Source organism: Paramormyrops kingsleyae, chromosome 22, assembly GCF_048594095.1.
Source record: "Paramormyrops kingsleyae isolate MSU_618 chromosome 22, PKINGS_0.4, whole genome shotgun sequence".
Classification (NCBI taxonomy): domain Eukaryota; kingdom Metazoa; phylum Chordata; class Actinopteri; order Osteoglossiformes; family Mormyridae; genus Paramormyrops; species Paramormyrops kingsleyae.
In genome coordinates this window covers 18,082,519-18,109,960 of record NC_132818.1, presented here as the reverse complement: position 1 = coordinate 18,109,960, position 27,442 = coordinate 18,082,519, and the positions used below count along the sequence as shown (strand labels likewise).

Here is a 27,442-nt window from a genome sequence, read left to right as displayed (position 1 = left end):
AGAGGAAAAATGTTTTTTTTCCTGATATTTTAATGGGATATTATAAACTTAAGGTTTGTAACAGCCATATAACACAGTTCTAAACCAATTTAAAATACTAAGATACATATCACTGTCTCGAGTTCATTTGACAATTCCAGTGTGGAAAACTGTAAGCAGGGTGAAAATGTTTTTGCAAAGTAATGAAAATAAATATTGCATATTACCTACGTTCAGTGTCGACATTATTTACATGTTCGAAACGCCCTTTAATGGTCATTTTAATTGTATTCGATGAAAAAGGCATTTGTAACAATCCTTGAAATATCTAGAATGGACATAAGTGAAGATTCAGTTGTTTACTATGTTTTAGAAAACTACAGAACCCCAACATACAGAGTATAGATAAATACATAAAGTAATCATTCTTACTGCAAACAACTAACACAAAATTGTTTTTATTTTTGTTATAAAACTGTAAGCCAACATACATTAAAAACAAAAGCCCTTATAAACTACAACTCACATGATGGTAAAAAACAAAAAACAATCTTATAAAATTATGTCAGATTGAGTACATAGCCTCGTAAGAGGTTGGATCAATCCATTTGCAATACTGAACACTAGTGTAGAATATCATAAAAAAAAACAATAGGCATTAAAGCATAATCAGATATAGTTGTAGGATAAAAGATATCCGGTGATGCAATATTTGTACAAAAAATGTATTTTTTAAAAGTAGTAACAATGCATTTTTTTTATTTATTTAAAAAAGCTTAATGTTTTAAAGTTTTGCTAGGAACACACAGATAAACACTTTGATAAAAACATACAGTGGGATAAGTAAATTCACTCCAAAATTTCATGTGTTATGGTAGTCTATATAAGAGTAATAAAAGTACTGTAACGTTTTGCAACATGAGTATGTGTCATTAAAAAAAACACGTCACTTTGTGGGCATGTCTTTTGGAGTCTTGCATAAATTTGGACCTGGTAGGAGGTGCCTCGTGAGCTTCAAGCCAACGGCGACTCGCTGTAGACGTCCACTCCCGGCTCTTCCTCAAGCACCACTTTGGCGTCGTCAGAATCCAGCTGCAAGACAGAGCAGGGTCACCACAGCGGAAAGAGGCAGCGAGAGGCCGCTACGTTTTCCAGAACGGACCGTTCAGTGGGACGATTTCATCGGGTAGGAGCGGACTTACGCATTTTATCTCCCGAGTGCTGAAAATACGTCCAGTCATTAACATACGCAGAGGGATGGTGAGGATGAGGATGAAAGGGAGAGCCAGGGAGAATTTGGTGGACTTCACCACCCACAACAGTGCCAAGCATATGACCTGGATCAGCGTGAAGAGGTGTATCTTCAGCGGTGCCACCTGCACAGGTGGGACAGAGAAGAGTAACTACGACCGAACACACCATCGTATTGTATGACTTGCACACACTCTTGGAAACATATTCTTGTCCACACAACTTACCAGGAAGAAAACGTAACCCAAGAGCCCCTTATGAGACGGTGAATCACACTGTATGGGGTGATGTCACCATAGTAATGGACTCATATGGGTTTAATGAGCTTATCTACATATGGTTTTGTCGCTTTGCTATCTTAGTAAAGTTCATTCCATCCATCTATTTTCTGTAACTACTTGTCAGGGAATCTGTATTTGGGGGGGGGGGGGGCAGAAGATACAGGTGCAAGGCAGGGAACATAAAAAAGGATGGGGTGCCAACCTATCATAGGGCACACTCACACACCACTGACTCACACATGCACACCTATGTGCAATTTATGGGCAACTCCAATTAACCTCATCATGTATTTGGACTGTGGGGGGAAACCGGATTACCTCGAGGAAACCACACGACGACACCATCTTAGTAAAATTCCATGTACTAACTTCTGGTTGAAATATGAGTTGTGTTACTCAAGCTATGTTGTCGACATTGATGTAACCCACCTATTAACGGGTGGCAGTCATTTTGGTGACAAGTGGGGCTAAATGAGGAGACCTACCAGTGTCGCATAGGCATCGGGGGGGAAGTATTTCTTGGGTGTCACCAGGAGCAGAATGCGGTCCCAAAGCTGGACACCGCTGAGCGAGGTGATACCCATGTACAGGAAGATTCCAAACAGGGCCGGCGTAGGAATCATCTTCAGGACAGGCTCCAAGACAATGGACACCCCTGGAGACAGCCAGAATAGAGGACAGACCGCTTGTGACCAAGGCATGGAAGACAGCGGAAGCAAACTGGGCAACGTTGTCTAATATCACTGACTGGCATTAGCTTAGTCTGGCATAATAAATCAAGACATGCAATAAAGCAGGTCAGTTTTGATAGTAAAGCCTCTTCAAGATGAATGTTTTGTATCTGATGGGCAAAGTCCCAGGATGGTTTTTGCAGGACCCTTTAGGACTGATGGTGCCAGACTCACCGACCAACACAGCCACCAGCATACCGCTGATCCTCTGCTCCAGCACCCTCTCAATCACGGGCTTGGGCCCTTTACTCATGACCGTCAGGGCGTTGGCGTGTGTGACCGAGCGCACCGTGGCGGCACTGAGCCATGGCACACCGAACAAGGCGCCGATGCCGCCCATGGTGACGATCAGCAGGAGGTCCAGGTGGAACCCAGAGCCCTTCGCCATCTTCCGCTCAGGCTTACTCACGATGAGCCTGGTAACGGAAGGGCGATAACCAAAGGGGAACACCACCCAGGAAGCAGATGTTAACACCGTAAGCGTGCTACTTCAACAACGCAGCATTAACGCATTAATCCATTGATTGATTGATTGATTGATGCATTCATCCACCTTACAAACATTAATCTAGAGTAGGGTCATGGCAGGCCTGTAGCACATGAGCACTGGGCCCAGTTGACACATTACAATAATCATAATTTACTCCTACAGAATTCAGTTTTCGTGCTGTCAGGAAGACACCTTATTAAATAATATTAAGCACCAAATGAACAGAATTCTCCGACTATAAGTCAAAAGTCAGTAAACCTGCTGATGGAAACACAAAAATAAAATGGAGGGGAAAAAAATCCTGTAATCATATATGTTTAGCAATGCATTGTTTTGGTACGATTTTGTACTATGTTGAGAACATATGTATCAAGACAGGGCACTCACGTGGTTATCTGGGATTCGAGGAAGATGAGGATGAAGACTAGCAGGGCCGGTACTATGCAAGCAAACATCATCCAGATGGGGAATTCTTTGTGAATGCCCAAGGGGTGGATAAACCAGTCTCTGGCACTGGGGTTGGACACAGTCACTCCCTTTGGCACCTCGAGTTTCTAACGAGAATAAACACGGGAGATAACATCAGACAATTCGCCATTCTGACTGTCAGACCTGTATTCACTGAACCAGCGGCCCAGTCAATCAAATAATGAAGAAATACTTAATAATGAATGAACTGATCTGTTATTATTATGTATCCAATTAATGAATTGATTGACTGCTTGATTGATTGCTAATTAATAAAGTTTGACCAAAAAGCAGCATACATGTGAGGAGTAGCGGGCAGGACTGAAGAGCGCCGCCCTAGAGGCACAGTCAGATATAAAACGACATTGTATTGCTTTGCAATGAAACGAGTATGAGGAATTAAAATCAGCGTTGTCCCCATTTTCATGGTCTTGACTGTGCATATATGCTTGCACATAACCATATCATTAAGGCACATGTCAGTGTCCGTGCGCTAATGCATACCTGAGTGAAGGTTTCACGAATAAAGATGTCCACGATGACCATGGTGAAAAGGGCAATGGGTACGCCAAAGTCTCCGATCATGCGTCTGAGCTAGGGGGCAAGATCGGCAGGAATATCATCAGTTAGTGAGCCCCTCCGATCCCGGAACAGTCAAAAAGACACCACATGATCGACACAGACATAAGTAAACTATAGGAACTATCATATGAATACATATGAATAGCCATGAAAATACGGACGCACACAAAAATGGGACTTACAGGGCCGGGAAGGAAATGGCCGTTCTTGAACTGCCTGAGAAAGAATGCAATAAAGAAGCACCCGAACATCAGGAACATGGAAAGCAGGGCAGTGTTGGGGTACGGTGCCATCAGGTATTTTGGGGTGGTACTGTTGACTTCATCGTATTGTTGCAGAACATGTGAAAGGTTGTCCAAGGAAACATTCAGTTTCTCGTAGTGGAGAATCAGAGGATGGGTTTGAAAGATCTGCATGAGGTGGAAGAAGTAAAATGGGGCTGAAGTGATTGTCACAGTAGAACTGTGGGACAGTACAGAAGATATGTAAGGATGACAAATAATAAGATCTGATAGGATTAATGGGTCAAGAGTAGCAATAGACCGAGACAGCAATGGGGTGCAAGTAAAGGTCATTACAGACCTTGATGAGGTTAGAAAAGGTTTCATAGATAAAGATGAGGGAGATCAGGATGGAGAAGATCTCTTGAGTGAAACGGCTGATGAATCTGACGAGGAAGCTGCCCTCGACAGCTACGATGATGAGAACGATGATCACAAGCCACATGCCAACCCAGACTCTCCCCACGATGTATTCTATTCCATTAGAATCACAGAACTGAAAGGCAAAAACAAAAAATGAACAGCTGCATCGACCAGCCAGTTTACAATTCCAAAAAAAAAAACAAACAGAGTTAGCTGTTTGATTGAACAATATTTATACCGAGACCTATTCTGTTATACAAAGGCAGAACACCATAAACTGCATATTTTATCTAAATTAAATTATGACCAAAATTGGGTCTCTTAGGTTCTGTTTTATCTTTGAACAAAATTTCAACTATACTTAGTTTTGAAGAAAACACATACAGATGGACTTTCAAAAAAACTATGAAGCCCCTTTTCTCAGTTTCAGTGTCAGTGTAGTTACTATGTTTCGCCTTTGTGGGGCAGTATTGGGAGAATTGGGTGGGTGATTGTGACAGAAAAAGATGCTCACGTTGAAAAAAGCTTCCTCGAAGACAAGCAATGGACCAGAGAAGCCGATGATCAGGATTGGCTGGGCAGCAAATAGGCAGAAGATGATTCCCTGAGCGGCGGTTGAGAGCATGAGCTCAGACACGCCCATCATTTTATTAGTCTTTTCAGCTGTGGAGACAAGAGGACAAAGCTGACAAGATGGTTCATGCTTGCAAAACCTCCATGAAGCAGACCTCCACAGGCATGACATCAGCATGTGCGACCATGTCTAACAAGCACCTACGATCCACATCTACATATAAGCATACAAACATATGTTCAACTACGCTCTGCTGACTAATCAAAAGAAAAGAAAAAATCTAATTATTTGTGAATATAAATTACATACTTGCTGAAAAAAACAGCTAAAAATCAACTGGTGCTGGTAGCTTTTTTTTAACTGGCCTAAGATGGTCTAAGATGGTCTTAGATGGTCTAAAATGGTCTTAGATGGTCTAAGATGGTCTTAGATGGTCGTATCCCGGCTCTTGCTGCTCTTTGACGGTTTAGCTGGGTGGGTCACCAGTCCGTCAAGCTGGTGTGGGCAGCCTATCAAGCTGGCCATGCTGGTATGACCAGTTAAACCAGCTAGAATGACCATCGTAAGCTGGTATGACCAGCCAAATCATCATGTGAAAACATACCTTAAGCTGGTCAATTATCATAACTTGGTCAACCAACTTAAGTTGGTCAAGCTGGGTTTTTCAGCAGGGATTTGCTTTTAAAAATGAGATAAACCCAACAACTGACAGTTCCAACTGAGAAATGGAATCCTGATATCGGGCATATTCATTTGAGAGTCATTTTAGGGTTTTTTGCCCGCATATAATCTCCCATCTAGCCTTCTTAGATGTGTGTTAAAAGTACATGCTATCCCACTGCAGTATGGCTTTACATGCCTGCTACCCAGTGCTGCACATTTGTAATAGTTGAGGTATACAAAGTGTTTTTGCATGTTTTTCTTTGTTTTTAGTAGGAGTCGTCTACTCACCAAGCAGCCCTCCAAAGGTTATGGCAGGGGAAAGGGCAGCAAAGTAGATGAAGATGACAGCGGCCAAGACCTGAGGGTTGAGGGCATCTGTGATGTCACTGAGATAGTGGCGGTACCGCCTCTTTATGTCTTTGACCAAGCCACCGAATGGGCGCCCCGTGCGCGCAAGTGGATCCTCTCTAGGCACATCGCTGTCTTTGGGACCTTCAAAAAAGTAGTGCCCACTTCAGCCTTTGGGTCCATTTCTGTACAATAATGCAGCATACATGAGAAGGACCTTCAGGAGGGATGCTGTCACCTGCCAGGCTGTCGAAGAAGAGCCGGGTGTCAGATGGACGAAGCCGCTGGCGTAGCATCGTTTTCTGGAAATTGATCAAGGACTGAAGCATTGACTCGTCTTGGATCTCAGTAGGAGGAATCACGATGCTACAGTCCATGAAATCGGCCATAGCGTTTGTTAGGTCTGTGTCACTCTGGGCCAGGAATGCAGATATATTGAACACCTGAGAAGGCAGGAGGGTTGGAGGTTAACAAACCAATAATGCCACCTCATTGTCTATGATATAAGAGTCTGTTGTAGCCTCAGCCACATCCTGATGAATCTCCAGTCGGTCCTCAACCCAAAGTCAATTGCTTCCAAGGGATGAATCTCATTATGTGTACTTGACCGTACTTGTGTTCTCGTGTACCCATTAGAAGTCACCTCCCATTGCCGAAGACCAGTTTCAATACTAAGAACACAAGTACAGATGATGGTAAAAAACCTCAGATGGTGGTTTTGCTCTTCCCCAAATTTCAAGGATACATTGGTTGCATCCTAGCCAAACAAGATCAATCCAATGATTCACTGAGTCCCAAGTTCGTTATTGGATGGCAAGTTAGTAAGACCAGTCTTGCCAAGACCACAAGTACAATGTTTGTGTTCCTGGTAGTTAGTCACCCAAGGTCTCCCTTACCCGATCAGCCATAAGTGTAGCCATGGCCCGCCCAGACTCATGATAGTCAACGCCCATCTGGCTGGGTCCCACGAGCACGAAGACAAACCGGACTGGCACCGAACTTTCAAGGGCTGATTCCATAGCGACGGCCTCCTTCAGCCTCACAAAAGCAATAGTGGGCTTCTGCAGGTAGTCCAAGGCCCCTGTCCAAAACAGAAGCACTCAAATGTCTCAGCTACACCCAACTGGCCAACTCAATTAATGTCTGTCAACCAGCAAATGTTCTATATTTCCAAAAAACTGGGAGTTTTCATATACATTCTTATTTCCATAAATATGGGTATGCTATTTTGTTGTATAATTGTGTTCCAGGCTATTGTGTAAGGGGCCCTTGTTAGTGTCAACAAGGAAAACTTTCTAATTGTCCAAGTCTGGTTCTCTGATCAATCCCACCAACCTGATAGTACAATTGCAGCCTCCACGCTGCTACTGGCATCTCTCTGGCAGAGAAAGGAGAAAGGTCACTGGTCAGTTCCCACCTATTCCAGTTCCCACTGGCTATTATTAAGTCATCTCGGCAAGGAATGTGACTATTTAGAAAGGAGAGCAGGTGAAGTACCATCTTGGTGACAGAGAAGGTCTTCATCTCTATCTCAGAAGCTGGAGTCTCCTTCTGCTCAATCTGGCTGTTTGGAGAAAAGTGTTATCCCAGCATTAGAATCAGCCCAAGCATCAGAATTAGCTTTTATCTGAAGAAGATTTTAGCGTGCAGATGGAATCTGCAGCAGCACGTTTGGCCCGCAGATGCACAGCAACATGAGTGCCCAATATGTTTTGTGCCTAATGATGACCAAATAAAGCTTCATGAACCATTTGCTGCATTTTCTAACCCCATTAGGTGGGGATCTATATTCAAAAGAGGGCTCAATACATGCCCCAATGCAAACCAAGAGCACCATCTAGTGGCGTCAAGAAATACATAAAATGGTTCATGAAGCTTCATTTTGCCATCGCTAATTTGTGCCCCATTGTGTTCTAATGGCGCACTGCTGATAAACAGGCGAGCAGGAAGGCACTGAACCTACCTGCGTTTCTTCAGTAGGGCCCTCAGCAATTCTTCCCGGCTGTTTGGCCGTATCTCCTTCTTGGATGCCAGCTGAGCCACCACACTCTGTGCGATGTCACTCAGGCTGCTCGCATCGTGGTCCAGCAGAACCACTCCTGGGCACAGGCATAGAACCGGGTGGCAGGCATGAGTGCACGTTTTGTGTTTAGCAGAAAACCCACTGTGGGAATTACGTGAGTTCTAGAACGGAGAACTTAAACAAGGTAAGTGTGATTTGATTTGAGGCAAATCAGACCACAAGCATCTGGTTGTCATGGAGATCATTTCGGCATAAGTGCTGCTAAGTTGAACTTGGGGGGGGGGGGGCGGACTTTAAGCCAGAAAAGAATATAGCAAGAACTTCAGTGCAATATGTAATAAGAAAAAGCATCCAGTAGTGCCAAACAAACCACTTCACAATAGAACAAATTTCCTCTATGGTGTATCACATAAAGCTGAATGAGGTATTGACAGAGACAAACAAAACGAAAAATAGATACTCATTCCTTTTTCCGTCGTACTATCGCTGTATATTTGCAGAATATTACAATACTGCAGTGATATTATAAGACTTAAAGGCAGTAATGTACTACTAAGATTATGGCTCTGCACATTTTAAACACAAACTCATTCATTTTAGGTCAGGAGTGGTAAAGTCAGTTCCTTCATTGCTTTCGGTGGTTTGTTTAGTAGTTTAATATCTGTACATATTGTCGCAATATATTCTGCCCAAAACTACAGTCTTCAAATAGGCACATGGTGAGATAAGCTACGGAGAGTAGTGACCCTAATCAGTCAAGGGTGTTGCAGGGAAAAGGAAAACTTTCGATTATACGTGACACTGAAGTTCCACAGCTGTGAGCACTGATAAAGCCTGAAGCGAAAAAATGGGGGAAACCTTGAGTTTGGCGCCACCTCCTGGCCAATATGTCAACAACAGGTCCCGATCCCTATGACTTTACCTGAGCTCATGATCTTACGCAGATGGATCAGACTCTTGAAAGTCAGGTAAGAAATATGCGCGGAGCTCCAGTTGGCGGCATTTGGGTCGTAGCTCTCTTCATAGCCCACCCAGCGGCCGGTCTCCTGCCAGTAGTCCTCTTGGTTGCCATCCTTGGCCAGCTCATTGAGCTCCACATAAGCCTGCAGAGATACAGACAGTCTATGTGCCCCACGTACCTAAATCTCCCAGATGCTAGCTGATCCAGCTCTGTTGCTGAGAGCCCCACCCACTGTCTTGCTAAAGCCAAATGCAAAGGCTGCTGGGAAAGACCCCCCCCCCCCCTCCCCAAGTTGGCACTTAACTGAGGCTAGGACTCAACTATATAACTTAACTATATATGTAATTCAGACCATGTGGTTTTCAATAATGTCTTTAAGCTTTGCACCTGGTCATAGCTGAGCTGTGTAGGGGGGTAATGAGCTGTGAGGTGTGTTTCAACTTCAATCACACATCCATCCATCCATTGATCTTCCATAACTGTTCACAGGGTCCAGTAGAAGCTGTCCATCACACGGCACACAGTCACACACTCTCACACACTATGGAGAATTTAGAGATGATAGGTCACCTACCTGCATGTTTTGGACTGAGGGAGGTGATTGGAGTACCCAGGCAAAACCATTACAAACATGGGGAGGGGGGACAAACTCTACGCATTCATCCTTAAACAAGCAATTATGACAAACTTACCAGGCAGTCCCCTCTGGTGTTGGCATTGGTGTTGACATTCAGTGGACCTGAAGCACATAGATAAAATGTTGAATATGAGCACTTATCACCAAGACCTACACATCTTAAGGCAACATTTAAACGCCTAAGTCAATGAAACAACCTTAAACTGGTTGAGGTAGACTGCTAGCCACCATTAGCAGTGTAGATGATCTGCTAATTCGTGGCATAAAGGGTCATGGGATGAACAGTAAGAAAAGACAAAGAGTCAGTAAACAAAATGAAATGTACATTAAAGACTCGCATAGCCTGGATATATCCCAATAATCCGCTACCTTCGGAATCCTGGGAAATGCTGATCTTCTCCGGTGGAGGGTCATAGTCTTCCTGCTGGGGCCTCTCCAGGCTATAGCTGCCTCTGTAGCTTGGTGGTGTCCTGCGGGACAAGGGGACAACAGGGGCGGGGGGTCACACAGACCAGGAGCTGCTTTGGGGGGGTGGTTTGAGGGGCAGCCTACACTATAATGCACCACTCCATGTCTCACCAGATCTTACGAACAACTGGCCACGGTGAGTATTTCCCATTTACGATGCGACGCCAATCAACCCTGACACAGAGAAAAGGCTTTTTGAAATAAACCACCACCTCTGCCTTGCTGGACACATGTGATGTCTGTGTTGTAATAGCAAAGCTGCTCGGATCTTGTTCCAGGCTCTCAGTCACTCTGGAGAATCATGCAATTCTGTCTTTAACCAACAGGGGGAAACTGCTACACATAATACAGGCCACCTCAAGCATATGCTATTGGCCAAAATTGTGGAAAAACTGGAAGTTTTTAGAGATTGCAGAACTTTATTACATTTACTCCAGTTACTTAATCGTTCAATGTATGATATTTGTATCATTCTTTGATTTATTAGTTTATGAACATTATCGCCAGTATTTATGCAGTAATTTTTAAAGTGGAATGCGAAAAATGTTGGTGTTTCCACAATTTTGGCTATTAATGTGCTTCTCCAATACTGACAGTAGCTACTAACTCAGAAAGGCACTGGTTTGCGGATCAGTTTAGCTATTGAGTGAAAGAGAGGTTGCAGGTGAGAGAGGTCAGGTTAGTTTAGTTTGTTTAACATTGAACCCACAACCCCTGGTAAATGGTTATTAGGTGGGATCAGCACCATAAGCAGAGGGGGGGATACAGGGAATGGTGATTTGTTTTCAGGGTCAGAGTCACTCACTGTCTGAAGGGGTAGGAAATCCGTGAGTCCTGCTCCTCGTAGGACATGTCATTGTCCTAGACAGGTGGGAGGGGGGTGAAGCAGAACATTATAATGAAGCTGGTGATTCACACCATTTTGTTTCTTTCCATTTATGATTTGCAAACAGTTTCGTCAGTTGTCTTACTGCAAGGGCTGCAAGATGTTACTACATTGTGTTGGTATTTGTTTGTTTGTTTGCCTGCTTGCTTTCAGACCATAGGTGAGCTGGGCATTCTGGAAATTCCGAAACATTTTGTAACTTACCCCCTCAAATGAAAGGTTAATTTCCATTTGGGTGCGCTGATACGTCTGCTTTTTTCTGTTTCTGTCCCTGAACACTTGGAAATTTCTTTACATTCCCTAAAAGAATACATTTGTGTTATTCTTTATAATATATAAAAAATACAGTACTGTGCAAATGTCTTAGGAAATCAAAGAAAACGTTTGAAGCTTTTTATCTGGGTAGTAAGTGAAAATTTGTTTAGAAAAAAGACACTGACTAACAATCAAACCTTTGCAAATGAATAGTAACTCATTAAAAACTGTTCTCCGCTGTTCTCCACTGTTCTCCAATGTTCTCCAGACGGGTATCTTGTCTGTTCCCAAACCTCTCCTTAGGGACAGCACAGCCATTCCATGTATTCATTAAATTTCACCACTAGTTCAATTAATTACTTAGTTAAATGACTCGACAAGACAAGATTAGCCAAACATGATGTGCTAGTGATTGAATCAAAAATACATTGCATGATTGCTGCTAATACTGGGGTGATTTTAGGAGAGGCTTTGAAATGGCTAAGCTGACACACTTTAACAGACATAATATCGTAGTTTTACGACCAACATGAAGATCATTTACACATCATTTCCTTTGACTGCCTAAGACATTTTGCACAGTGCTGTATATTTAAAGGCACCAGTAGTTTATCTGCCATTTTACATACTGAAGCTTCAGCACAAAGAGATAACCATACACAAAGCTTCTATCGTGTAACTGTCTGGCTGCTCTTAAGGGACGGCGGGGAACACATAGGATTATATTTCAGCCAGCAAGGGCAGAGCTGAGACTCTTATCTGTGTGTCACACCCTTGCCACAGTCATTGAATGGATCTCACCCATTCAGATGCAACCTGCACAGCAAAACCTTTTCCTGTCACCGATCACCTATTATACCTCTTTTATCGTTCCAGAATCACATCATACAGCTAGATGTTTAACTTTTATCTGTTGTTTTATCATATATAACATTCATGTCCAATGAATGTTCTATCATAAAGTTATCCAGGTTTTTATACCTTCCAGGAACGTTACCAGAGAACATTTAAGGTATAAAAGTTGGTCAAACACATTAATGCAGCATTACTCATTATCTTACAATGTTAGCAAAGCATTCTGGGAATATTTTACTAGAAATATCTGTTTATTTTAATACTGTTATTTCACTGGACTTTAACTTGTCACATATATCTCTCTGTCTTCCAAAACAGGTTGTCAACTCCCTAAACGGAGAGAACGTCTGGGTTCAAGAGATACGAGCTAATTCAACACAAACCGTAGCAGGTTCGCCCAAGCACAGAGGTGCTACACTCACAGGTTACTAGGTATCCCTGTTGTTAGCTATTCCTAGGAAAGCACCAGCATCTAGACAAGCTACATCTCATCAGCTGCTCTGCTTGGACCTGTCACCCACCTGCCTTCCACCGGCTGTGGCTGAGACCCAGTTTAAGACCCTCGCTTAGCCTAGCAGACAATGACTCTCTCGCGATGGTGCCGCCACCGTATGGTCATGGGCTCCAGCCTACCCCGCCAGACTGTTCACCACCTCAGACCCATCCTGTGCCCCACGAACTCTAACCGCTACTCTTCCACAGAGCTGGGCATTTAATGCACCGCTAGGAATTCGATTGTACTCATTAACACCGTTTCGTTAACTTTCCACGCCGCCGCACTTTACCTTTAACCCCCTGCTGTTCATGAACCTACATGGTTTGGTGATGTGTAACATCAAAGGATTCCACGAAATGAAATTCTCGAAAACCATCCCAAAACCAACTTCCCGTGTCCCATGAGCTTCCAAGCTTTCACCAAGACACCCTGAAATGTCAGCAAGGATACATATTTTATGTACCCACTTTGTGATCAATGCACTAATTTTCTAACATATTCGAACTAAAGGTGAATGGAAGGGTTGCTGGGAAAAATAGTAAAACTAAGACCAGCGCAAATCGTTGCGCCGTGTTTGTATAACGAAAAATGAACAATTTCAGATTATGATTATGCAGCATAACTGTACATATCGCAATTTGTATGGTAATCGATGCATTCACAGCAAGAAACGTGCACAAAGCCATGCTTGGGATGAAGTGACCGTGTCATAATTTCATTCGAATGTCATTTTCAGGAACCCAAGTATGTTTTCACAGAACTTTTGTGCTGGGCCGCCACCCCCCCAGGCCAGCGCATTAAAAACAAAGTCAGGTGATGTCAGGTGGAGACGCCGACGGGGGACTTACCCGAGGAAAGGTAATTCCGGCTGTTTGGGGGCCGTGGGTGAAGTCCAGGGCGGCTTTGCGTGCGGAGCGGTACTCGGTGAGAGTGTGGCGTGCGGAGCGGGTCGGAGCGGGTCAACACCCAGCCAGAGGACGACGCTGAGTCATATTCCTTGTCCAAAGTTTGGGGGCCCCCCCCACCCCCCTCCTCCAGTCCTCTACCCCTTCGATGCTCAGGAGCATCCAGTCGTGGGGAGATAAGCCCATCTCCATAGCCCAAAGAGGCTATCAGCTCACAACACCCCCCCGCCCCCGCCCACCCCCACCCTCGCACCTTGGGCCTAGACAGCTTCTTCGCTCCGTTGCTAGTTTGGGGCAATCCAGCGCCGTGCACGTCGGAGGCTTATCAGCTGGGCAGCATCTTGAGCTCTTATGTCACTTGTTTACGTACTGGGGATTCCCTTTTTTTTTGGGGGGGGGGGTGGTTTGAGGGATTCCTCAAGCTGTTTACACCACTCCCCCCCCCCACCATTTAAAACATTTATAATTTTTGCAAGACGTAAGCAAGCATAATCTTGATAAAATTCGTATTACATAATCTATTCTAGCCGAAGGACTCAAGATTGTCAATACAGACCCACCAAGAATGATCAAAAACATTCTACAACAGTTTTTAAACAGTTTTCAGTTCCTCTATCATAAAATTATCCATGCTTTGTAGGAATGTTCTCAAAGAACACACCTTATGATAAAACAAACCTCAAACGACCTTAATTAACTTCTTAAAAACCTTACACAAAGATAGCAAAGCATTCTGGGAGCATTTGACTTGAATTATTGTCTGATTAACTTCCCTTGTCATATTCCCACGCTGTTTGTGTATCAGCAGTCTTACGCACAAACGAGCATCTCAGAAGCACACGTGCCATCGTGGTTTGGAACCACATCGTTTAAAACTCCAACAGCTGTTCAACAGTAAGGTGTTTTTGGGTCAAAGGGCACCATGTTCATGCTTTCCAGCAACAGTTACACATTTACTTGTAAACGCTACTTGAAAATATGACATAACAGTCATGATTCACTGGGCCGTTGCATCAAGGAATCTAATGCAGGAGCCATTGAAATCTTGTTGTCACACCTTCCATACAAAAGACACTTCTAAACCCAGCCATCCTGCTTCACATTGCCCTGTGCTTTGCATTATTAGTACTGTGAAAAGCCTCATGCTTTTCACTAGCTGTCTGAGTGTTACATCATCTTGGGAGAATGTTACTCCCTGCCACTGTATACTTGTATATGAGTGTTTCCCAATCCGATCCTTGGGGAGGCATAGACAGTACACGTTTTTTGCTCTATCCCAGCTCCCGATAGGGAGCAAAAATGTGGAATGTCTGGCAGGAAACTCGGAAGGATCAAAAACATGGGCTGACTATGGGTCTCCGAGGACCAGATTGAGAGACACTGTTGTATACAGATGGCGTGACAATAACACTCACTTGCCTTGACTTGGCGTCCCACATACAGAGTACATTTATATTTGGTAAGTTTGCTTTATATTTCTGGAAGCTGACAGAAGTATCTTTTCCTAGAACTCTCCGAATCCTTAAATCTCAGGTTGTTTTGTACATTCACCAGAGCAAAAGTCACAGTCACAGTTGTTTCTCATTAACCTATGAAGCCACAGACTGGCGACAAGTTCCCTTAGATATCATGGCAAACAGATGCACATAGCATCCATATCATGGTTATTTGAGCTTCCATTTTAGGAGGAACTGCATCACAATCTCATTGATATTATAAAGAAGCAGATTTTGCAGACAAAGAATAAAATCGAGCAGGTGTGGCAAGGATCAGTCAACAAAACAGCAAAACCAGCTACCAGCTCATGCAGCCCAGGTTACTGGGAAGTAAACCATGACAGACCAGTAATAACACCTCACACAGAGAAGGACAGACTGGTGAAACTGTCTCTCAAATCCCAGGAACCCGACTCTCCCTCCTACAAACATTTACTGTTACTGGTTATGACTTTCAGAGCCATGGTTCCTATTGTTCATTCTGAGGCACTTATAATTCATTTCATGTTGGTTTGTTTTTTTGGGGGGGGGGGGGGTAACACCACACCTTAGACCGACAAAAGATCTCACCACTACCAATCCGATGGGACTATACTTCTGCATTATACGGTAGATGTGAAGGAGGAACACAAAGGATGCCGTGGGCAGAAATCAATCAACTCTTAGTAAACATGTTAGTAGTTCTGCCTGTGAGAGTCCTACTCCTGGGGGAGCAGTATGAGGTGGGGGCAGAGGGGCTGAAAAAGACTAAAAACAGCTGAAGAACAACATTCAGCAGTAAGGGACACGATTTCCTGTCCCAGAAAAATACTACAACGCAAGGAGTTTAATCCAGGAAAATTCCTTACTTTACTACTAAATACCCTTACAAGTAAACATTGCTCTAAGGAACCGTGAAACTATCCACCAAACAGTTTCAGAATACCTTTGAAACTACCCATCTATCCATGAATCCATGCCAACACACACACACACACACACACACACACACACAGAGAGAGAGCTGGGGTGGGAATCGACCCCACACCCTGCAAGTTTGCATTCCCAGTGCTATTTACTGATCAACAGTGCTGTCCTGTTAACCACTTGGGTGTTGGATTACTGTGGAGGCCACAATGAACAGCCACGGTGATGCTGTGGACTGTGTGACCTGACAGTCTCCTTCAATTTAATGATAATTAACACAAACAGCCTTGATTCAGTAACGAATTGGGTCAAAATGCAAGATGAAAGAGCAGCTCAGAGACGTGTGTCTATAAAGCCTTGGAATGTCATCCTCTTCACTTCAGGGCTTTGTGACTTCAAGCATCTATAGACACAAATACATTTTATCTTTGATAATAAAAGAGGAATCAAATAATCACCACCGGTGATAACTCACTTACACCATGACATTACTTTAATTATACCTTTCTAAAAACATTAGAATCAAACATGGTTCGATTTTTATACTGAAGTTGGGCATCAGGCAAAGAGCCAGGTAGTAAAATCTTAACATTTGCTTCCTTCCCAGTTGGTCAAATATAATGGGGGGATCCCCCCCCCGTCAGAGATATATCCTGAGACTAACCCTAACCCTCCACCCCCAAATTTTTTTCTGGCTATAGGTCTGGTAGACATGCATTTAAATATCAGAGAGTGGATTTATTCAGCGATACCAAAAAGTGACTGACACTCCTCGGGGCACCGTTTCTGAGAAGAACGGAGAGAGAGAGAGGAGGACAGGACGGCGGGAGAGGGATAGAAAGACGGACAGAAGAACGAAGCCGGCCCTGCTTGGAGGACATGGCAGCGCATGGGCGTTCGCCCTGCTCGTTATCGTTAGCCGGAGCTATAGCTATCTGTACTCTGCACATGCTGAGCTCCCAGCGGCCACTATCTATACGCTAAACTGACACATCATAATGTTAGGCCCCGCCCACATCTACTCTACACTACCTGCCAGTACATTAAGCCCGGATAAGCTGTTATTATTTGAATCGAACGACAGATTCCTTTACATCAAGCAGCTTAGATTTTACACAGTCTGACACGCTGCTCAATAATAAAGTCAGATATTCCCCTGGATCAGCTCTTCAGGTCGAATCCACGACATTCTGGCTGTCAGTCGGTTTCCTTAATCATGGTGTCGCAGCCTCTCACTTTTTCTGACTCTGCCCAGGCGTTTAGGCGCAGAATCTGCTGGCTTCCGCCATCCACCTGCCTCTCCAGAGTGTTAACCTGCGTCACACTTGCAGTCCACTGCACACACCTGGCGTGTACTAATCACCAAATTTTATTTACGTCCGTTTATATGTGTTTTCCCTGTAAGCAAAATGCTTGCTTTCCTCAGAGGGTTTGTCATGGTAAGAGTATTTTGGCTATTGAAATGAGAATTTGTACCAGTCAGCTCATCTGATAAGGCCTCTATGCTGAAGTCCCTCATTTTCTTCAGCTCTTAGACAGAATTAAAAAAAAAAAAAGAGCTGACAGCCTCCCTGACTTAAATGGTAATTGCTACTTAAAAGAATATTTTACCTCAACAAATGACTTATTTATTGAAGAACATTTATTGTTATTATTTGTATCAGAGCTTTTCTATCAGTGGGGGGAGGAGCTGCACACAGACCTATACAAAGGTGTTCGCTGTGTTTACCTTAAAGGCGTGTCTTGCAGAATCACATACAGCACAGAATTCAGACCTGGACCCTTTTCCGCTGGGATTAGCAATTAGCCACGTAAAGAACGAGTTTGCGTGCCTGTCCTCAAGACCTGCTACTTTATTATTACTCCCCATGGGAAATCCAAGATGGCCGACGTGGGTGGGCGCCATGGCAGCGCCAAAAGCAAGCGCCTCGCCATAGGAACGCTGCCGCCCAGCCAATAGGAGGGCCGACGTGGAGCATTTTGAATAATGCCCAGAGAGACGTCAAGGGCAGGGCAACCTTGGCACAGACGAGACAGGGCCGAAAGAAGCTGCGAATGATTAGTACTATCTGCGCTAAAACAAACGAGATGTCATGTTATCACATGACCATAGAGGCCCAATCCGGAATGATCCTCCTCAGCGACCAGGGTCTTACTGTGCTGGGAGCTGTGAAGGTGTCTGTCATACAAGTATTAGATCCAGGGCTATCAACTGAAAAGTTTCACCGTTTCTATAAGCGTGTGCTTTCAGAAGACAGTGATGATGAAAGTGTAGCAACTAGCAGAGGTTTTCTTCTCAAAACTGTTTACCCCTCCAGTCAATATTAACACACCACTAATGTGTTTTGAAATAAGAAGGTTCTGGTAGGTTTCCCAAGCACTGATGAAGGTGAGGACCACAGTACTAAGAACTATTCACTCTGCTTGATTTCGCTTAGTTATGCCTTATTTCTGTCTGCCTTTTTGTTTTACTTAAAACCACAATGCGACAGGAGCTTTATATTCTAAGGGTAGGTGTGTTAAAGATGCCAGTAAAGATTAATTGATTCCTGCAAATGTTAAAGTAAAAGAGAACATTGCAACCAAATTGTCCGGAGGTGTGCATGTGGGAGTGACCGGTGTGTAAGCAGATGCACCAGGAGTGTGCGACCACGGTGATGGGGTGATACCTCTCATCTCTTCCTCATTCATCAAGTTAATGTTCCAGTCTCACTGGTCTTTTCCGGGTTCACATTCACTATCCGGAATAGCCAAGCGCTGATGTTACACAGCGTTTACATTTCTGCAAACCGGATGAACCAGACGCCATTGCTCTCCCGCTGTTGTCTCAGCGGAGGATCTTGTGCAAACCAGGCCACAACCTTTTGTATTGCAATTCTGGCATTTTTGCAGAAGCTTAATGTTTTTTGTCGGTTTTGAAACAACTAAAGTTAGACCACTGGTGTGTCGAAGCCGGCCAGCACTAGCGCTGATGACCATAATGATGGTGAACCACGTATCTAAGCTCAGCTCATGCCAAACCACATCACATATCCCCTGGCTGACAGACAGTGTTTCATGTCAGATCCAAATTAAAGTCTCACCTTCCTGGTAAACTGCCTGCTTCCGAAACTGCAGATAATGAATAATGGTTGTTAATTTGTTCATTATGATAGCATGAAACAATGACAAAATGTTAGCATTTACTTCTTTATTCGTCTTAGAGTTGTCTGAGCGATATTTATATTGGCTGCCTTTCACACATACACAAATCCTCTACAGTATTTCATTAGGAAAATTTCGTAACAGTTTTTTGTTTACACCATCGTTGGGGTTTGGCACTGCAGTACGACATTCCGGATTTTTCTCTACCTTTATCTCAAATGATAACTGAGCGGGAAAAGCACATCCATGGAACATTCTGGATTTCCACCTCAACAGCTGCTGCTCCTTAGCTGACCAACAATGCCAAGTCGAATCACCGAGTAACAGGAATGAGTGACACATGCAGACTAACCAGCCTTACAGCTCTCTGCAAAGCCTCTCATGCTTACTGAGGCTTCAGGATCTGATGGTGAGCACTAAAGGTGCGGCATGACTATGGTTCTCAGAAGGATTGTAGAAAAGCTGGTTATGAATACCGCACAGAGAAGCTCACTTTTGGGGCGTCGTCTTCTCTCCTAGGACCTTTGTCTCTTCCTCTAAGGAAGGTCAAGACCAAGGAGTTCAGACTATAACCTTTTTTAGGAATTTCGGCTTAGTCATCATTAAGGGCTTGACCTGCCAATGTGACAAAGGTGGAGAGACGACAACAAAGCCTAAGCCAATCAGCATTGACCTTGAGGTTCAAAGGTTAGGTTCTTACTATAATTCACCAATAAGAGTTTAGATATCACTACAGCTAACACCCCGAGCTATGCGAACAGGAAGTGGATGAAACTGGATATTTGAGGGGAGACCTGGATAGAGATCAGCCAAAAAATTTATCAAAATCAAGTTTACAGCCAATATAGTTTGCAGTTACAGTGAAGGCAGAACCATCCACAATTACCTTTTTAGAACAATGTTTATAAATTTTAAAAAACAGAAACCGAATGATCCCACATCCCAAAATGCTTACATGTGGGACAACCATAAGGGCAATTGTATAATTTTATCTGGCTGATCTCAAAATGGCATCATCTGGGGGTTCTGGGGACAAACTGGGGAAAGAAGGAGCAGAGGCTCAGAAGAAGGATGAGACAGCTCGTTACAGGATAATGCACGAGGTGCGGCTTCTGCTGATCTTCTCCATGGGTTTGTTGTCGTAAGCTTTCTGGACGGCATCCAGCACCTGCAGAGAATAGAGATCCACAAGACTGAAACAAGCCTTCAGTACTCAATCACCCAATCACCCTCCACAACAAACTGCATTTACCCTATCAGACAAACACCGAAATGTGGGGAAATTCATATATACAGATTATACAGATAGTATTTATGTACTCACATCTTCAGTGTACGGGAAGCCACCGCTTTTGAGTTTGGAGAAGACTAGCTGTCCATTGATCTCAATCTCAAAACTGCCTGCAGTAGAAAAGGTAAATAAATAAAATATATTTAAAGAGTTGTTTTAGGATGGCAAATCAATTAAACCATTAGTACACTGCACGTCTAAACTCTGGTTAATTATAAGCGCCGGACACTTTCCACCGCAGCTACTCGGGATTGTATGAACGCTACCAAATGAGCAGCTAACCAGCTGAAAAGCACCAGCTAAATTATTAAACCCAGCGGTCACGTTTCCTTAAGTTTGTCTCCCAGCTTTCCGTCCTTACCTCTCCTCCCGACCAAGCCCGACACCTCCGCTTCACGGAACTTCCCCCGTATCGCTTGGGCGAGCTCCTGGTAGCGGGGCTCGTACCCTCATCCTCCGCTAAGGGCGATCGAGGAGCGGGATGTGCAAGGAAGACGGAGAAAGCGCTCTTTGTTATTTAGTACTGGCTTTACCAAGAAGGACGTTTTAGTGCATGTAAGCCATACCTTCTCGTTATGCAAAAAGAATCAAAAGGTCGATCCTTAGTTTTGTTAGAATAAACTTAACACTAAATCCGCGAATCGTTTAATGTAGTAACATAGTGTAATATAGGTTAATCGATAATATCAGAAGCAATAATGAGAAACATTATACAACTGTGAAGTTTTCGTGCTGTGATTATTTAATAACATATAATTTAATAGGTTACTTAAACCGACTCGTGTGTTTTTTAAGCAAACACACACGTCTACCAGTATTAATATACAGCGGAAGATTCAACTTACCAATACTCAATTTTGATTATTACAGTCATCTTTCTTTAGCTAGATCTGCGTTTGCTGACTCACGCCACAGACTAACCAGTAAATATGATCATGACATACGTACCCTATGGCTCAACCAGTCAGGCTGCTTTTGGTTGGCAAGACGACAGCATGTAAACTACAATAGCCGCAGATTTAATTTCCTTACAAATCACAGACCAGAATCTGGGCGTCTACTGCAATTAAATCACTTTTTAAAAGTGCGCATGTTCGCAATTTATGGAGTGAGCACTTTTCAAAGTTTAGAGAAAACATTTTAATAAGCTGTAATAAATATTTACCTGTGTTGGTCCCCCAGAATTCGCCATTGCAGGCGGATGGGCGTGCAATGGCATAACTTCCGCCGAGGAGAATTACAAAGAAAAATTGTTTTTTTTTATAAACGGCCCGGAAGCGTTTTTACTTAGTTTAAAACATGGTTAAATTAACCTATCCCAGTTTCATAATCATGTACGTGAATCATCAGGACAGGGCCGAGTACACACGTAACCACGCAGTAAAAATCACAGGTTTGAACCCTGAAATAGCGTGGTAAAACTGGTTTTATAGGCCTATTGGATATTCGGCGTTGTCTGTTAGAAACGACACAAAAAAAAACATACTAAACTGACATTTTCTGTTTCAGGAGAATATACAGATTCTAGTACAACATGGTACATTGATTGTTTGGTTTTTATTGTCGCTGTGCAGCGTTTCCCGCGAAACGGATAAACCAGCATTAGGAGCGCAGCCTTTTGTTAGGGACCGTCTACGAAGTGCGTTCAGTGGGAACGAGGGAACTAAGAATTGCTACTGGCGCATTACTGCTATGATCTTCTAACAGACAAATCTGTTAAGTGCTTCAGAAAAAGACACTTGGAAGATGAACTAACAATGAGTCGTTTTTTAAAGTATAATTAAATAAATCGTAAAAGTGATACAATAATTTTACATAATTAAAAAAATGTGTCAATTGAAAGGGAGTAGTTGGGAGATGTGATCACTGACTTACTACAGTCGTGGCCAAAAGTTGAGAATGACACAAGTATTGGTTTTCACAAAATTTGCTTCTTCAGTGTTTGTACATCTCTTTGTCATGTTTCTATGGTATACTGAAGTACAATTACAAGCATTTCATAAGTGTCAAAGGGTTTTATTGACAATTACATTACGTTTATGCAAAAAGTCAATTTTGTAGTGGTGGCCCATTTCAAAACCTCTGCAATTTGTCCTGACATGCTGTCAATCAACTACTGGGCCAAATCCTGACTGATGGCATCAGGGATTCATCAGAGAAAATGACTTTACCCCAGTCCTCAGCAGTCCAATCCCTGTACCTCTGGCAGAATATCAGTCTGTCCCTGATGTTTCTCTTGGAGAGAAGTGGTTTCTTTGCAGCCCTTCTTGACCCCAGGCCATCCTCCAAATGTCTTCGCCTCACTGTGCATGCAGATGCACTCACACCGGCCTGCTGCCGTTCCTGAGTAAGCTCTGCACTGGTGGTGCCCCGATCACACAGCTGAATCAACTTTAGGAGATGGTTCTGGTGCTTGCTGGACTTTCTTGGGCTCCCTGAAGCCTTCTTCACAATTGAACCTCTCTCCTTGAAGTTCTTGATGATCCGATAAATGGCTGATTTAGGTGCAATCTTACCTTTATGTAATTCCAAAAGACCCTATTATTGAAACTTTAATGGTCACATACGCTAAACAATAATGCAGATGTATATTTAAAAAAAACAGACAATATAATGAAATCACGTTCACAAAGCCCTCTCCAAGCTCCCTGACAGTGTTAGTAAATTAAACTCTAATAATCAACACCAAACAATAAACACTACCAATAATGTCCAATACAATCCAGAATAACAGGGGCAGCTGATGATGGACGAGTGAAGGAAATTGTGAACAGTTCTCCTAAAGGAACGCACCAGTTCCTGATGCAGCGGGAGGCTACCAGGAGCACGGCTATAACCAGGGTGTGAAAAATAGTGAGGTCCTGGACTGGGGGTGAGGGGGGTGGGTCACATTCATCACACATTACATAGGCTGCTTTTCTGGGGGATAGGCAACGTTAAATTACAGTTCATGTCAATTAATTGATAGTTTAGGTTACAGCAAGTTCTGTGGAGCTATTACATGAATGTGCCTTACTGAATGATTTTAGGTCTAAATCATACAAAAATTACAGAGCAGTAAAATTATTATAAATCTGAAGCATGTAATTTTAAGATTATTTGTAACCATATATGAAGATAAAAATGAAAGAGAAATGCTTGATATTAACATACCATTACAAGCCAACATCAAATACACTTGTTTTGATATCCGAATTTGTCTTTGAAATGTTTCCATGGACACTATTACTGATACTGTCCCCTTCATAAGTTATTATTTTTTATGATGTTATGTGAAATGTTAGTTAGCTTAATCTAGCCCATTAGGTGTAATATGAAAGAAACCCAACCTTTATCCTGTCCAGAGTAGCTTAGCCTACACTTAAGTTTAACATGTTTCATACAGTGACCTTTACTCCAGATGCTATAGCAGGTCGTTGGAATGTTTTTTTTGTTTTTTTACCGATAATGATCATTATTTTTGTCTTACCGAATGATTCGCTGTCTGCATCCCCGCCCCGCAATGCTGCATATTCACACGCACACAACGTGAATTCAACCTGTGGTCTGTACTACGAAGCGGGGTTACTGGCTTATCCGGGTAACTTGTCGGATTTAAATTGACTTAATATTCACTTACATTTTCCCCCAGACTACCTTAAATCCGACAAGTTACCCCGATAAGCCAGTAACCCCGCTTCGTAGTACAGGCCACTGCTTTCAGTGAAGTTTGCGCATGCGTTCACGAATCGTGCATCCTCTGTAGTGCTGGTACTGAAGGCGCTCTCTCTCTCTCTCTCACACACACACAAACACACACACACACACACAGCAGACACTATTAGTAATACATTCGAACTGAGTTAAGAATGCACTTTGCCCGCAGACATTTTCAACTGTTGACTTTTTTTAAATTCAGTTATTATTTATTTAGAATATTTATTTTCAGCTTACAATTACTGAGGCCCGGACCTCGGTGACCTCATATTTGGCTACGGCCCAGATTGGGAGTGCTTTTGTTGTGTTTTTTTCTTCCCCGCCAATCAGGAGTCAAGAGCTGCTTGTGCAGATCTTCAGATTCAGCCTTTATTGCAACAGTGAGGTTACAGCCAAGGCTGGACACCCTGCAGGAGTGTGTCCAATACTGTTTTACACTAATTTTAATACATTTTCTTATTGTGTAACAATATCTCGTCACTTAAGCATCATCATTCCCTCAACCATTCACCATCGTTGTTTTCTCCCTTAATCCACACCCCTATATAAGTTTGTCATTTATGTTTTACTGTTTGGTGCCTCGGCTGAACATAACGGTGACGTGACCATCTCTACCCAGTTTTTTTTAAATACCCAGCCGTGAACTTTTGGTGAACTCAGGCGAATCCCTTCCTTCAGCAGCAAACCTTGGCAGCTTCTGCTTGTTGCACATTGTCTGGCTAGAGGGTTAATAATATACTTGTCCTTCAACATAGTGATAAGCTGCAGCACTAATAAAGTACATATTCAATAATTCATACATTAAAGGCTAACAAAATAGCCAACAGATACAGAAACTTCTAAGCAAACACAAGGTGCTAATTCATACTTGTTTTTCGTCACATTGTGCACAGCAGTAATTGGTCTGCATTCTCTAGAGATTACATCAGCTTCTTATAAGAGTCCTAATGATTACATTCTCTATGCGTTATGAAGTGCTAAATAATGTTCCGTACTTTCTAGACGAAGACGTATCCACTCAAGACGAACTCATACTGACAAGCAGGCAAAGGACAGCACATACATCCAGATGAAAACCGTAACCCAAGGTGTTCGAGTTGCAATCGAACTGAGTTTAAGAGACCTACGAACAAAAAGACCGACAATCTCGATCTTCCGACATCTTTCACGTTCATTTTTAAAGGGCCCGCTTACTCAATATCTTTTCCCAGCAGCCCCTGCACCCTCTGAAACTGTCCAATAGCATTATACCTCTGGGGCGGCTGGGAGATGTAGTACATTATAAGTTGCGCAGCTACAAGAGAACAGTGCCGGAAAAATAATTTCTGCTTAATGAGAGAAAGAAATATATTTGCATATCAATTCAGATATTCTGTTTTGTAATATTTTGAGACCTATGTCCAAGACAAAGGCAAGATCAAGACAAAATGAGCTGAAGGCCAAGACAAGGCCAAGATCGGGTCTACTAGGGCTCAACTATATAACTGAACTATATATGTAATTCAGACCATATGGTTTTCAGTAATTTCTTCAAGCTTTGCACCTGGTCATAGCTGAGCTGTGTAGGGGGGGGAGTAATGAGCTGTGAGGTGTGTTTCAACTTCAATAACACCTTTATCCATCCATCCATACATACATACATACATACATCTTCAATAACTGCTTAGAGGGGGCAGTACAAGTTACCATCCATCCAACTTCCATAACTGTTTACAGGGTCCAATACAAGCACATTATGAGCTAGAATTTATCCCAGGAAGCACAGGAGCAAAGGTAGGAGTCATCCTGGATGAGAAGCTGTCCATCACACGGCACACAGTCATACACTCTCACACACTATGGGGAATTTAGAGATGATAGGTCACCTACCTGCATGTTTTGGACTGAGGGAGGTGATTGGAGGGGGGGGGCACAAACTCCACGCATTCATCCTTAAACAAGCAATTAATACAAACTTACCAGGCAGTCCCCTGTGGGCCTGAAGCACATAGATAAAGTACTGAAAAGGACCATGCACCAACAAGAGCTACAGAGTGTTTTCCTGGCTGTGCTACAAGTCTTAAGGCAATATATGAATGTCTTTGTCCAGAACAACAACCTTAAACTGGTTGAGGTAGACTGCTAGCCACCATTAGCAGTGTAGATGATCTGCTAATTCGTGGCATAAAGGGTCATGGGATGAACAGTAAGAAAAGACAAAGAGTCAGTAAACAAAATGAAATGTACATTAAAGACTCGCATAGCCTGGATATATCCCAATAATCTGCTACCTTCGGAATCCTGGGAAATGCTGATCTTCTCCGGTGGAGGGTCATAATCTTCCTGCTGGGGTCTCTCCAGGCTATAGCTGCCTCTGTAGCTTGGTGGTGTCCTGCGGGACAAGGGGACAACAGGGGCGGGGGGTCACACAGACCAGGAGCTGCTTTGGGGGGTGGTGGTTTGAGGGGCAGCCTACACTATAGTGCACCACTCCATGTCTCACCAGATCTTACGAACAACTGGCCACGGTGAGTATTTCCCATTTACGATGCGACGCCAATCAACCCTGACACAGAGAAAAGGCTTTTTGAAATAAACCATCACCTCTGCCTTGCTGGACACATGTGATGTCTGTGTTGTAATAGCAAAGCTGCTCGGATCTGTCCTCATTTGTTGTACATGAGGATTGTTCCAGGCTCTCAGTCACTCTGGAGAATCATGCAATTCTGTCTTTAGCCACCAGGGGGCAAACTGCTACACATAATACAGGCCACCTCAAGTCTACACTATTGGCCAAAATTGTGGAAACACTTCCAGTTCTTAGAGATTTGCAGAATTTGATTCCCATAACTACAGTTACTTATTTAATTGTCGAGTGTATGATATTCGCAAACATTCTTTGATTGTTTATGAACATTAGTGCCATTATTCGTGTAGTAATTGTTAAAGCGGAATGCCAAAAATACTTGGTGTTTCCGCAATTTCGGCTATTAATGTTCTTCCCCAAATACTGACAGTAGCTACTAACTCAGGAAGGCACTGGTTTGTGGATAAGTTTAGCTATCGAGTGAAAGAGAGGTTGCAGGTGAGAGAGGTCAGGTTAGTTTAGTTTAACACTGAACCCACAACGCCTGGAAAATGGTTATTAGGTGGGATCAGCACCATAAGCAGTGGGGGGGGGGGGGAGACAGGGAACGGTGCTCCAGCTGCTCTTCATAGGACGTGTCATTGTCCCGGACAAGTATACTTTTATTTATGATTTGCAAACAATTTCATCAGTTGTCTTACTGCAAGGGCTGCAAGATGTTCCCACATTGTGTTGGTATTTGTCTATTTGTTTGTTTGCCCGCTTGCTTTGGTGGGCAATTTGGGGCAATCCTGTGCTGTTTACATCAAATGATTATCAGCTGGGGAGCATCTTGATCTCTTCTGT

General features: G+C 43.2%; 1 protein-coding gene and 1 pseudogene across 1 annotated transcript; both read right to left on the bottom strand.

Annotated features, from left to right (window-relative positions):
• Positions 1-421: 421 nt before the first annotated feature.
• slc4a1a (solute carrier family 4 member 1a (Diego blood group)) lies at positions 422-13,637 on the bottom strand. The gene is made up of 22 exons (XM_023829182.2): positions 13,441-13,637; positions 11,191-11,286; positions 10,906-10,961; positions 10,212-10,274; positions 10,002-10,102; positions 9,688-9,734; positions 8,957-9,137; positions 7,975-8,110; positions 7,509-7,575; positions 7,347-7,389; positions 6,908-7,092; positions 6,250-6,454; positions 5,952-6,155; positions 4,941-5,089; positions 4,365-4,559; positions 3,965-4,192; positions 3,705-3,794; positions 3,120-3,286; positions 2,417-2,658; positions 1,997-2,166; positions 1,182-1,355; positions 422-1,071 (listed from the first exon to the last, which is right to left on the bottom strand). The coding sequence occupies exons 2-22, from the start codon at positions 11,215-11,217 to the stop codon at positions 994-996; spliced, it is 2,808 nt and encodes a 935-aa protein (XP_023684950.2). The 5' UTR covers positions 11,218-11,286; positions 13,441-13,637; the 3' UTR covers positions 422-993.
• Positions 13,638-19,074: 5,437 nt separating this feature from the next.
• LOC111852858 (migration and invasion enhancer 1-like) lies at positions 19,075-21,331 on the bottom strand (annotated as a pseudogene).
• Between the last annotated feature and the right edge of the window lie 6,111 nt (positions 21,332-27,442).